The sequence below is a fragment of the Tubulanus polymorphus genome, chromosome 2 (assembly GCF_964204645.1).
Source record: "Tubulanus polymorphus chromosome 2, tnTubPoly1.2, whole genome shotgun sequence".
Lineage (NCBI taxonomy): Eukaryota > Metazoa > Nemertea > Palaeonemertea > Tubulaniformes > Tubulanidae > Tubulanus > Tubulanus polymorphus.
In genome coordinates this window covers 19,247,042-19,259,489 of record NC_134026.1, presented here as the reverse complement: position 1 = coordinate 19,259,489, position 12,448 = coordinate 19,247,042, and the positions used below count along the sequence as shown (strand labels likewise).

Below are 12,448 nucleotides of genomic sequence, written 5' to 3'. Positions count from 1 at the left end.
CAATGAATAATAATGATTTTACAGGGTTATAACTGAACTGGAGAGTATATATATGAACTGACAAAACATTTTTCATAATTGTCTTTTTTCAGATTTCAGTGGGCAATATCGGGAGCATATACAAGATAAGAATCATGCACGACGACAGCGGAGATTTTCCGGGATGGTTCTGCGATGAGGTACATCAATAAGCAACCAATACAAAACAACTGATTTATAGGACAATTTTCTGAAGATATTCCCGCCTTGAGTGACACGAAAACACGCAAATTCAATTTTTGTAAGGTGCAGCCTTGGCGAGATTCCATTCATTGGCATTTGAAATGTGATAACCGGGTATATCAATAGTAACAGCAGGGCATTTTCCATTGTTGCCCTTATCTTATGGAATGCTCGTCCCAATTCATATCGGCCAATTAGAATCAATAGATCACTTTATCTCACTTTTTAATAAAGAATTTAAATGCTGAAATTGTGGAATTTCATGCAGCATTTTCCATAACAACTGGGCCAAATATCTATTGCGGTTTATAGTTCTGGTACTAAACGCTGCTTCACGCTCTGAATCAACATGAATTGGGCGTGCGCCGATGGGTGCTCCATTTATACCTGTCAACATTATAAGTACTTTTCATTGAAATGGATGGATTTTAGGGACCACCATTTCATAATCTTCATTGATTTTATTTCAGGTAAAAATGCGGGATATCGATACAGATGAAGAGCTAGTGTTTATATGTCGGAAATGGTTATCGAAAGATGAAGGTGACGGCGAAATATGCCGTGAAATTCCGGTCGCCAGACGCGGAGATAACGTTTTACCAGGTATTCATTTCTTGGGATTTTGGGTGAAATACAGGGCCCAGTTCCACAATGTCAGTGAGCACTGTCGAATTGACTACAATGTCTTAAAGTCAAATTTCATAAACCCAAAACCGTGGAATCAGTTCTGGAATGTTGAAAGCATATAGATTGATTTATCTAACGTAGTTTGCAAACACCTTTAAAGTTCTAACTCTAAAGGATCAGATGATATTCATTAGCCACAATCACACGAATGTTTTTGCCCTAGAACAACTGTTCACACAGGTGCCAAATAGGCACAGTCCAAATCCTCTCCATGTAATTGCGGCTATTGCATTGTTAGTCTTTGTTTTTATTTTGTTTTTAAGCTTTATTGCAAATAAATTTCTTCATTAATTCAGTTAATGTTTAATCAGTTCAGTAGGTTTTTGGTTGAATAATCTTAAAAGAAATTTCTAATCCATTTAATCTAATTCAGGAATTGTGCACCCTTATGTTTGTTTCTGGGCAAATGCTTCTCTTTTCTCAAATCACTAGTTGATAAAAATTAGGTTCATATAGCCCATAGTTTCAGAATAGTTAGTTACTGGAACTTAATCTGATTCATTAACTCTGGGTTTTATGTAGGTAGGATCTTCATTAGCCCATATTTCAATGGTCAATGATTTAGTATGTTTCATCTTCAAATTGTTAAAACTTGATAATGTAATGTAAGCCTTTATACTGCCTGCAATAAAGCTTGTTTGCAGGTTGCATTAGCTAATGAAAATTATTGTACTACCTGAGAGGTATCCAGATTAGATGAACTTATGATATTAATGCATAGCTATTGAATTTGATTTTCATTATTAAATTTGATTTTCTCTATGGGATTTACTCTCTATTTTACACGGAGGATTTTACACTCTCTACTTAATCCATGCATCTGAAGTCATGCTTGAATATCTGAAATATAAAGTTCCTAAAATCATGGGGTTTGATTTTTGTATTAAAAGTACTAGTACATGTATGACGAAATTATTTTTTAGTTCTGAAGTATCAAGTATCGGTGATTACTGGTGATTGTTATAATGCTGGAACCGACGCCAATGTTTATATGACAATTTATGGTGAGCGAGGAGACTCGGGTGTCCGTCAGTTGTGGAAAGCTAAAAGTATGTCAAAAGGAATATTCAATAAAGGACAGGTAAGCATTGCAGGGTTGAATCAATGAATCAATATCTGCTTTGTGTTCACTGATTTTTTGTCAAAATACTTCTGAGTACCTTGGTCTGGACGTAAGAAAATGTTCTAACCTTAAGCATTCGGTAGGTGTGTCCTTTTTCCCCACTTGCCTAGGTTTGAGGTTGCTTTCCAATTCAAAATCATACAAGCCACGATCTTACCCTGGTCAAACTGTCCCCTACCCAGGCCCGAGTCAAACTTGGCCTGTGCCTGATTAGAGAGTGATTCGACCCATGCTAAAATTTGACATGGGCCTGGTCTGATGCTTTTGCTCAAGCTAAATTTGGCCCTTGTCAAACAGACATTTGGTACTAGTGTGAACGGTTTGCCTTGGCCTTCTCCTTGATCATGGCTATGGAGTGAAATGAAATCATTTTGGTGGCTACACAATTCACAAAGTATTCATAATCTTTTGGGTTTTTTCCAGATTGACAATTTCGAAGTTGAGGCAGTGTCATTAGGTCAATTAGTGAAGGTCATAGTAGGTCACGACGGTGCTGGACCCGGCCTGGGTTGGTTCTTGGACAAAGTCATCATCAAAGAGCATGCTGATGCCAATAGCCATGAAGAATATGTCTTCCCATGTGGCAGGTTAGTACAGAATAGAATTCTATCTCAGTAATTTTTGTTGACATTCGTCACAAGACAAAATCCATTTATGTAATTGTCGGAAGCATTTCTTGTGATCTAGTCACTTTTCAAATCTAGCTAAGAGTCTTCGAAAATTCTGACTGGTCAGTGCTTGGTCGCTTTGTCTATGTGACAGTCGTTCTGATCGAGTTCCTAGATTAGCTTAAGATCAGTTGTGCATATAACATGAATGTTTTGTTGCTCTTTGTTCCTTCAAAATGATAGCACGAAGCCATATTTTGGTTTTCATGCATATATTCAATATGGGCGGCTCCAGGAATATCCAAAATCGTCAGATTGCTTTTAGGTGGAGTGAGCCAACGATGATAAGTGGCATGCCTAACAACATGGCAATATTAAATGGGGTTCAAACCCATCACATATATGGGAATCCCATAGCAACCACTTGCTGAGACAGGAACTGAACAATTCAGCCTTTGGAAACAAATCATATGTATATATGTATATTACATTTCTAGATGGTTAGATGAAGGCGAAGATGATGGAAAATTAGTGCGTGAGCTGAAAGTACAAGAAGAATACATGCAAGACCATATTGAACGAGAAATGGTAAATATAGATGAACTGTTGGTTAAGTGGTACTGTGTTACAATAGCCAGTCTTTAGGCGAGCTTTACTGCAAGTTTCCAATGAAGGTCAACAAATTTTGAATTGATTCTTAGCAACTGTCTGATAGAAACTATTGATAGAAAGCAAATCTAAATAGATTTCGGAAACAGGGTACTAAAATATTGGCTGTTTGTGTTCTCTTGTGTTATTTCCACAGCTGCTGGACATCATTTGAAGCTAATTTCATAATTGAGTTAATAGCGAGACGTTAATAGCGTAGTACTATATAGGTTAACTATTTATTTGACGCATGAGCTTTCGCTACCTATGTATGCTTCAGGTGACTATACTCATTCACCTGAAGCAGCTTCCATTCATTAGTAGCGAAAGCTCATGTGTCAAATAAATAGTTAACCTATATAGTACTACTTGTCTCGTTATTTATTCTATACCCGGTTAACACGGCTACTCAACGAATCTTCTCATAATTGAGTTAGGGAGCTTCTCAAAATTTCAATAGTTGCGTCAATTAGAATAACTGTCTAATTCATTTTAAGTATTCCTAACCTTTTGATACAACCCTAAAAAGTTGATAAAATCGTATTGTGTCCTCTCTGACAAAAAAACTTTATCGAATCTTGTATTTTTTTTCAGTGGGAATACGAGAAATGGAAGTTCGGTTCTCAATGCGAAGTGATGTTCTTCTCGAAGTTGAATAAGCACACGCTGCAAATAGACGATAAAGGTCATGTAGATGGACACGGAGAAATGGAAGACGACCACTGTAAGTTAATTTCCTTCGTTTATGTTAGTGTTTTCCACATCAGTGAATTGATTTGAGTCAGGGGAGCAGTTAATAGATCCGGTTCATGCTTAATGTATAGAAAGGTTTAAATATGTTTACCCATAGGTATATAAGCGAACGGGAATGCCAACTCCGTGAAATTCTTGATGGAAATATTACCAGTGAATCTTCTGATTTTAAAATTCAGCTGTATTGTTATAAGTAATTCAGATACAAATATATAGGCCTATAGTACTAGTGGCAGAATATGCACAATAGGACATGGTAAATTGAAAAAAATCCCACTTACAGGCAAAATAATATGTACTGAAATAAAAATATCCTAAAAAATTATGATGTTGCCAAGTCAGCTATGCTGAGTATGTCGCATGTTTTCTGTTTGTGTTTATTTGATATTCATTTTATCTGTTACAGCCATTTTTACATGTGTACCTCGCAAAGGAATGATCCGCATATTTTCAAGTTTAGCAAATCCTCGAAATCATCTCGCTATTGACAGTAATGCCGTAACTGGACTGGTAAGTAACATAGTCATAGAAAAATCTTCATATCATTGCATATGTTCTAGTTGAGTTAAGAATAGCCACGGGCGCATAAACCACTTCATAGTTAACTTCATCAATGGAAAGCTCATACCTTGTACCGACGGTAAGTGGGCCTACCTGTAAATTCATGTAAGATTTCATAACTATCCCTGAGCAAAGTAATTATTAATTGAAATGATGCACAGCTTTATGATTAACTTACGTGTGAATGAGCAAATGGCACGCAATTGCAATTTGTATGTTTATAATACAACAACTGAAGTGTCTTTAAGTATTCAGTGACTTGGAGATGGTCCAATTTTCTAACAAAACATCTATCAAAAAGTCAAAAAATAAAAAACAATCCATGGGGAGTCAATTACCTTTTTATTTTACTGAATGCTAGTTTTGTTAATTAGTGCAAAATACTATAAATGCATTTTTCAATTTTAGGGTCGCGGAGGTGCCTATTGTGAATTTCGAGTGCGGGTACAGCCCGATCGTAGCGTCATGTTAGAATCGTGCAAGCATAACATGCAATATATTAACGTTCAAACAGATAGCAAAACTGGTGACACGCGAGGCAGTCAAGCCGACCCTTCTAAACAGTTTGTGGTCTATTGTAAGGTACGTGATGAATAAACACACAAAAAAAAAACGTCTCCTTTTATGCGGTTTATAGGTTTTTAAGATATTCTTTATTACGGTAAACCTCGCCTAACTCAGACATGGCTAACTAATACTTTTGAGCTCTGGTAACTCGCAGACAAAAACGAAACTTTCCTAGCTATTTGTCCCATCCCTAACTTGGACTTTGGTTCTCTCAATTGACTTCAAGTTTGCCGATCCAAGTTTGTCTGAGTTAGGCAAGGTATACAGTATTAGAATTTTTGGACGAGTTTTGAATCACCAGTTAGGAGTCAGAGTCAGAGGAAGAGTCAACTGTAGTCAGATTTGGTTTCCAGATGTGTTTAAAATTTTTGATCATACTGATTTCAGGGGATGCTAAGGGACCAAGGGACGATTATGTTATGTACGTCTCTGACGCAAACGATTGCCATAGATCATGACAATACATTATATGGTACCGGCAAACGTAATCGCATGGCTCATTTCAAAGTACATAAAGTCTCCGAAGACAATGTGCGCATGTTCGAAAGCGCAGTGTTTCCTGGACAATTCATACGTCTCAAAGATGGAAATTGTGATTGCCAGGTTAGTCTTATTTACAATGTAGACGCACAGACAAATTCATGTGTTCTCTTGCCTGAGGAGACAAAAACACAAACTATTTTTTTGTTGGAAATATGTTATTTGACTGTTGTGTGCATCTACCTTAAGTGATCAATAATTCAGAGGTCATGAGTGGCTTTTTAATTCTCGAATAAGTGCTATAAGAATTTCTAGATTTATTATGCACGTTTTTCAGGGTGAAGGCGATCGTTATTGTCACTTCAAAATGTCTCGCTATAAAGATAATGGATTCATTACGATTGAATCAATTGCTAGTAGAGGTCTCTTCATCGGTATGACTCCAGATGGACGAATACGGCCTACAGTCGATACTGGCGATACAAACGTTCGGATCTTCCCGGAAGTTATCGAATGTAAGTAACATTATAGTCTTTATATTTCTATTAAAGTCTTAACAATAACTAAGGATTTTATCCAGAGGCAAAGGCTTGATAAAGCAGAAGGATGTTACTTGCGGTTTGATACGTCACCTTACATGAAACTTTGGCTATTCTAAGTCCAATGCAGAACTGCATTGCAAAAAATTCAAACATGAAACAAAAGACGTCCACCTCCCTGGTTTCCTGGCTGTATCGGGTACACGTCTGAACAAGCATTGATTAGGTTTATCTTATGATCAATTTGTTGGTGCTGAAATTGTGAAATCAACAGTAATCAAATCAAGGATTATCTAATTCAATTTCATCCTGTACACGGTTGTTATATCGAGTTATGAGCTATAGCCTTAGACCTGATGTATTGTACATGTATGTAACTTTATTTATAGTTATGAAAATTCAATTGTTCTTCTAGTTGGAAAACGTAAAGAAGCTCCCCGTAAACCAACACCGGAATATGAAATCCTACCATCACCTCCTGTCAGTCATCGGCCACAGAGTTCTGGACGAAAACACCATCGAACTCCAACCCCAAAACAGAAATCACCTAAACCTTCCACTCCAGTTAAACCAGCTAGTGCCAAATCTGATGCATCCACATTCGAACGTATGTTTAGTTATAGGGTTATATGTTCATTTTCCTAACATTTCTCATGGCATTCAAACCATATAAGGTGGTTAGATACTCATTCTTTCTTAGTTACTGGAGTAGTCGAGAGGCCATAGGAATTACAAATGCAGGTATCAATATACTAGCTGTCCCATCCTGCTCAGATATTCAATACTTATCTCACTATTCCTCGAATTTTTAATTGTTCAGGTTCAGGACCTCACAAATTACAAATGAACTATGACAAATTACAAATGAGCTATCAAATGGACTAAGTCTGAATTAGTCAAGACTTCACACTAAAATGGTGAAAGCCTTTAATGTGCGGAGTAAGGCTGCATATTGATACCTTTTTAAGACACTCTCAGAACTCTAGTTTGATAATGATGACACGAGTCAAACTGAAACTGTTGCTGCTTCACCTTTCTAACTAGATATTGTGAAAAGGTTTCGCTTAGGTTGCTTGATATTCTCCCTTTTTGTAGCTGGTGACTGGAAGGTGTGGGTCTCAACAGCCGATTCAGCTGTTAACTGCGAAATTTCAATGGTCGTCTATTCAGACACTGGAAATTCAGATCTCATCAGTTTAGGATCGACTAACGATGCCGGTCTGTTTGAAATGGGCAACAAAGACCAGTTTAAGGTAAGGTATTTTTAGATGATGTTCTGTCAATCAAACTCACATTATCCACGGGTAATAATCATTGAAATACTTGATACAAAATCCTGAAAAAAACTCATGATATTCCAGCACTTCATCTGTTATTTCTTGATGTTTAGATAAATTTGTCTTCTCTGGGAGAAATATTTAAAATCCGCCTGGAGATGGCACCTCTCGATAAAACTACTCAAGCTTCATGGAAAGTTCACGAAGTAAGTAACTAGACTTACCACCATTTTTCTCGGATAGGCTATGGCTGTTTTGAAAAATTTGGCCATCAATGGGATCAATTGAAAACCAGATGGCAAGATAACAGTGAGCCTTACATACTGGTAGTCATTTAAAATCAGCTTTGAACCGGATTTTTAGGCTTACAAATCCTATTGATATCAGATGAGCCTCTAAAACTATGATATTAGATTGATAATTGACTTACCGGTACTTTGGAGGAAACTTACCAGTATATAGACACAATTTAAACACAGCTGATTAACTGAATGCGGTACTGTCAAACCTGGAGGATTGTCACTCGCCACCAGTTCAATTCTCGTTCGTCAAGTAGCTTACTCATCTTTCGTATTCAGGTGAAGATGCAAAACATGACAACAAAAGAGATGTTGAAATACAAATTCAGCCGATGGTTGTCAGCTGCATACGATAACAAGGAACTCGTGAGAGAACTGCCAGCAATTCGTCCTGGAAAAGACTCACTACCAGGTATGTTCATCCAGTTTTCAGTGTGCTATAGAGCATGTTTGATGTTATATAGCTTAGTTAGCCCTTGCATCATACTGGGCATTAATTTTTGTCATGTGAAAATAAATTTCGTAATTTCATCCTCTTTACAAGTGTGTACTTTTAAGCATCATGTTCTAAGAAAAATTAACAAATCTCAGCCCCTGTTTTTGTATACGTACTGTACTTTTGGAAAAACACTTTCTTAAATTCCTTTTTTTTTTAAACGATACTTTGCGATTTACAGTTGTGACATATTTTCTGGAAGTTCACACTGGAGAACTTCCTGGTGCTGACACCGATGCCAATGTTTATGTACAGCTGTTTGGAGAGTATGGAGACACTGGAAAACGATTGATAAACCGGAAGCAAGGAGATGAGTTCTTCCAAGTAGGACAGGTAGGGCTTGAAGAGCACATCCAAAAAGTACCTACTTTTTAGATCAAGGATTCACGATTCTATTGTGAATTGTATAGAAACTCCAAACAAGATAAGATGGTGGCCATCCCTATGGTGAATAATATTAATCAGCGTTTCATTCTATAAGTTGATTGTTAGACAATTTGATGATATTCCAAGGGGATTTATGGAAGCGGTCATGACCTTTGCTTTGGAAGGTTCTTTTTCTGTGGTGAAAATTAAGAAGTCTAAAACAGTCGGCACTGAAAATGAATTATTTCTTTTCAATTATTCTTTCTGGAATCTTTTTCCACTTTGGCATGCCCAAAGGAGGCACCAGAGAAAAATCTGATCCTAAATTTTTGCTGCTTGCAGACTGATAAATTCGATATCGAAGCGGTATCTTTGGGTAAGATTGATAAGTGTGTGGTAAGTCATGATGGTGAAGGAGCAGGAGAAGGATGGTATTGTCGACAGATTATCATCAGAGAAACTGAAAATGCCAAATCTGAATATGTCTTCACGTGCGAAAGGTACCTAAATTCTACTATCCCACTCTTGAATATTCAACTTTTCATGCTTAATAAAGATAGTTCAATCTGATTCATGCATACATTTTCCACTAATAGAATATGGTCTGAATATTTTTCTTTTTAATCTCCAACAAAATTAGCTTCCTATGCTTTACATCCTTTAAAATTCCAATGGTTTAATTTGGCTATTAACATCTTACTAATCAGCCACAGCAAACCCTTAAACAATTAAAAAATGTTGCAGTTGCCCTAGTTAGCCAAAGTATATATGTAAGCTGTAATCCAATTAAAATATGTATTTCTAAATCATTAAAAAGTATTTTGAGAAACTTCGTCAGGAGTTTTTGTATAATTTCTATCTGCATTTTTTGATCATGTATTTTTTAACTTTATTCTAGATGGTTAGATACAAGTATGGAGGATAAGAGAATCGAACGAATTCTAACAGTGAAAGGTGAGATATTGGATTGTCTATGAGATGCACGTGTGAGACGACACTGTTGCACCATTAATGTGTTCTATTATTTAATTCAAGTCATTACCTAAAGGATATCACCCATAGATAAAGCACTGAATGCTGTACACCAACGAAATAATGTCTCATTTTTATATTTTTGATGATTTGCATGCTTTTTGATCAGATTCATGTATTCAATGGCCCAAATTGCTTTCAGTATTATAGTAAAACATAGAAATATCATCATTATTATTATCAGTAGTTAGATTCAAGTTATTAAGTTTGTTACCATTGCTGCATTCTTACATGTTATAGCAGTTAGCAATGATAAGAATTGTTCAATGGGGTAACTGCAAAACCAGCTATCCCGCCAGATGGCGTGACGAGCAGTAGGTTGTCCGTTGTAAAAAATTAGTTCATCTTCAATGAACTTTGAACTGGATTTTTAGAATCCCCAATCCATATAATATCACAGCACCCACCAAATATACAATACTTCCAATCTTATACTATAAATAATTGATTCATTTAAGAGAAAAGTTCATTTAGATTTAGGCCTAATTGAAATGTAGAAGAAATCGAACGCGGACGACCATCTATCTACGTGGCGGATCCTCGCTTGCCATAAGTGGAATCCTCAATTGCCACAGTAGCACTGCGGGTACCCCGGTGTCAAATACAAGATAAAGCTCAGCTACATGGTATCCTAGTGTATACCGGTACTATAAAAATGGAAATGGTTCCTTTTCTATGGTCTATGGTAGTAGATAGACACTTATCATCTCTACACTATAGTGGTTTGTATCGGTATTTCAGTTTGTATCAACCGGATCTGTACCAGTACAAATGAAAGGGTTAACATTCCAGTTTCTATCCTAAATACAAATCCATTGGGGTTAGAAGACCTAAATAGCTAATGGACTTATTATTGGATAAGGCAGCTGGGTGTGAACTAATAACTTGAATCTAAAGATGATATTGCGGTTTACTCATGAATGTAATTGTTTTTGTAAATGCATGTTACATGTAACATTGTAGCCGAGACGGTGTCAGAAGACATTGTAGATGGTGAGTGATGTTATGTTGTATTGATATATCTATTTATTTCATTTGGTAACAGGGGTATTTCAGCTTATTTAACAATGATAATTGTGTTGTGGTTTTTGGCTTTCCTTCTTAATGGTCGTATGGTATTATAAGGTTTAAGCATATTACTGTACGTGTACTTCATGTTCATGTTCTCCATATTCATGTTCTTCAAGAGCTAATGCTTCACAGTAGAACGCTAAAATTTGAAATCAGAGAGCATGATGTTTGGAAAGAGAATAATTTGAGCCTTGATTGATATTCAACTCAGAACGGGTTCATGGAAGCTTTGGCATTTTTCTAATCAGATTCATGAGGTGGTGGGTTTTGGATGTGGAAGTCATTTTCGGTGTTGTTTCAATTCATGTATGTACTTATGTAACTGCAAGAATATTCTCAGCTTCTGATATGGTTTGATACTTTGATCACTTGAATCAACAGCATCTAAGCTCTAGATGCATTGAATAATATTAATATCATGAGTTGTTTGAAATGCTTCAAGAGAAGTCCCTGATCCTTGATTTTTAATAAGCCAGGGAAATTTGTGAGCCGATCTAGATTTTGCACCTTGTTTGATAATAAGCCCGATATACCATATACCAAGCTGAATATCTTTGCTCAAAGATTCCACCAAATGTTCATAATATCCACAGAAAAAAAATGATTTCAGAATTGAATATTCCCAAGTTTTACAATGTGTGTGTGAGACAATAGTTGGATAGCAGTCAATCGCAATGCAAGAGAAGTTATAATTATGTGACTTACCTAGTACAAATGGTGACGGTCTATATGACGTATAGGCGCAATTTTTAAGATCAATACAATACCAGTAAATCTTCAATGATAATCAAAGTTGTTCATAACTCATGGCAAGTCATCTTCCCAGTACCTATATGTGATACACAATCCCACAAGTAATGTTGAGTTTTGTGCCGGAGGTATGATCTTAATAGCTGCTTAATGTTGCTTCTATATGCAGTTTGATTTCTCAATTCTTCTGCTTCATTGATATGGTAACTTGTAATCTTATTTCCCATTAATTCAGCATCCATCTCTAACAATTAACAGCAGCATTTCCTTATTCCCTAATATCAGTCTTATATTTTAAAAAATCGCCCAGCAGAATACAATAAAGTCCACGACTTCAACCTGCTTTAGGCAAAGGATTTGATTTATATGCATTGAACTTTCACTAAAATGGGTTCAGAGGTACATTGTTCAAACTATCATCTCGTTGAAATGTACTTTTCCACTCGTAACACTGAGAAAGCAAATAAGTTGATTTTGAAAGAGAGTCCATCCAAATAAACATATGGGCTTATATCTTTGATAAAAAGACTAGGAATAAGTATGTAAGGATTAAGTAATTCAAGAAAAGTCGCCACCATTTTGAAACATTTATTTAATACAATGAAATGGAATCTTACAATATACAATGAACCGAAAAAGAAAGATTAGGCTGATAGTTTTATGGTATTTCTAAAAGACGATGTCGTGAATAGCTGTCCCAAGCTCTAAGCGTGGACTTTATTGTATGATTTAAACTGGTTATTCAAACTATCTGTCTTAATTCTAGGGGCTGCACCCTCTCCACCACCACCATCACCTTCCTCCCCTTGCACACTAACTAGCCACAAACTTGTCGAAGAAGCTATCCAAGCAGCAATTCATTCAGAAGAGTCCGAATTGGAAAAACAAGCTGAAACCAACGACATAAACAAAAAAAGTGAATCAGATATTGAGCAACAAGTTGCTAAAGATCTTGCTTTGAATGCAATT

The 12,448-nt window shown here is 36.3% G+C and overlaps 1 protein-coding gene across 1 annotated transcript in view; it reads left to right on the top strand.

Moving 5' to 3' along the window:
* The window catches only part of LOC141899004 (lipoxygenase homology domain-containing protein 1-like), a 65,116-nt gene that overhangs the window by 16,871 nt on the left and 35,797 nt on the right, over window positions 1-12,448 (top strand). The window contains exons 4-21 of the mRNA XM_074785153.1: window positions 93-179; window positions 693-825; window positions 1,833-1,990; window positions 2,456-2,619; window positions 3,138-3,228; window positions 3,883-4,012; window positions 4,448-4,551; window positions 5,011-5,184; window positions 5,557-5,772; window positions 5,987-6,164; window positions 6,604-6,795; window positions 7,284-7,441; window positions 7,579-7,671; window positions 8,044-8,176; window positions 8,442-8,593; window positions 8,969-9,126; window positions 9,525-9,580; window positions 10,622-10,651. Coding sequence (XP_074641254.1) covers window positions 93-179; window positions 693-825; window positions 1,833-1,990; window positions 2,456-2,619; window positions 3,138-3,228; window positions 3,883-4,012; window positions 4,448-4,551; window positions 5,011-5,184; window positions 5,557-5,772; window positions 5,987-6,164; window positions 6,604-6,795; window positions 7,284-7,441; window positions 7,579-7,671; window positions 8,044-8,176; window positions 8,442-8,593; window positions 8,969-9,126; window positions 9,525-9,580; window positions 10,622-10,651 — 2,407 coding nt within the window. The remainder of the gene's footprint in view (window positions 1-92; window positions 180-692; window positions 826-1,832; window positions 1,991-2,455; window positions 2,620-3,137; window positions 3,229-3,882; window positions 4,013-4,447; window positions 4,552-5,010; window positions 5,185-5,556; window positions 5,773-5,986; window positions 6,165-6,603; window positions 6,796-7,283; window positions 7,442-7,578; window positions 7,672-8,043; window positions 8,177-8,441; window positions 8,594-8,968; window positions 9,127-9,524; window positions 9,581-10,621; window positions 10,652-12,448) is intronic.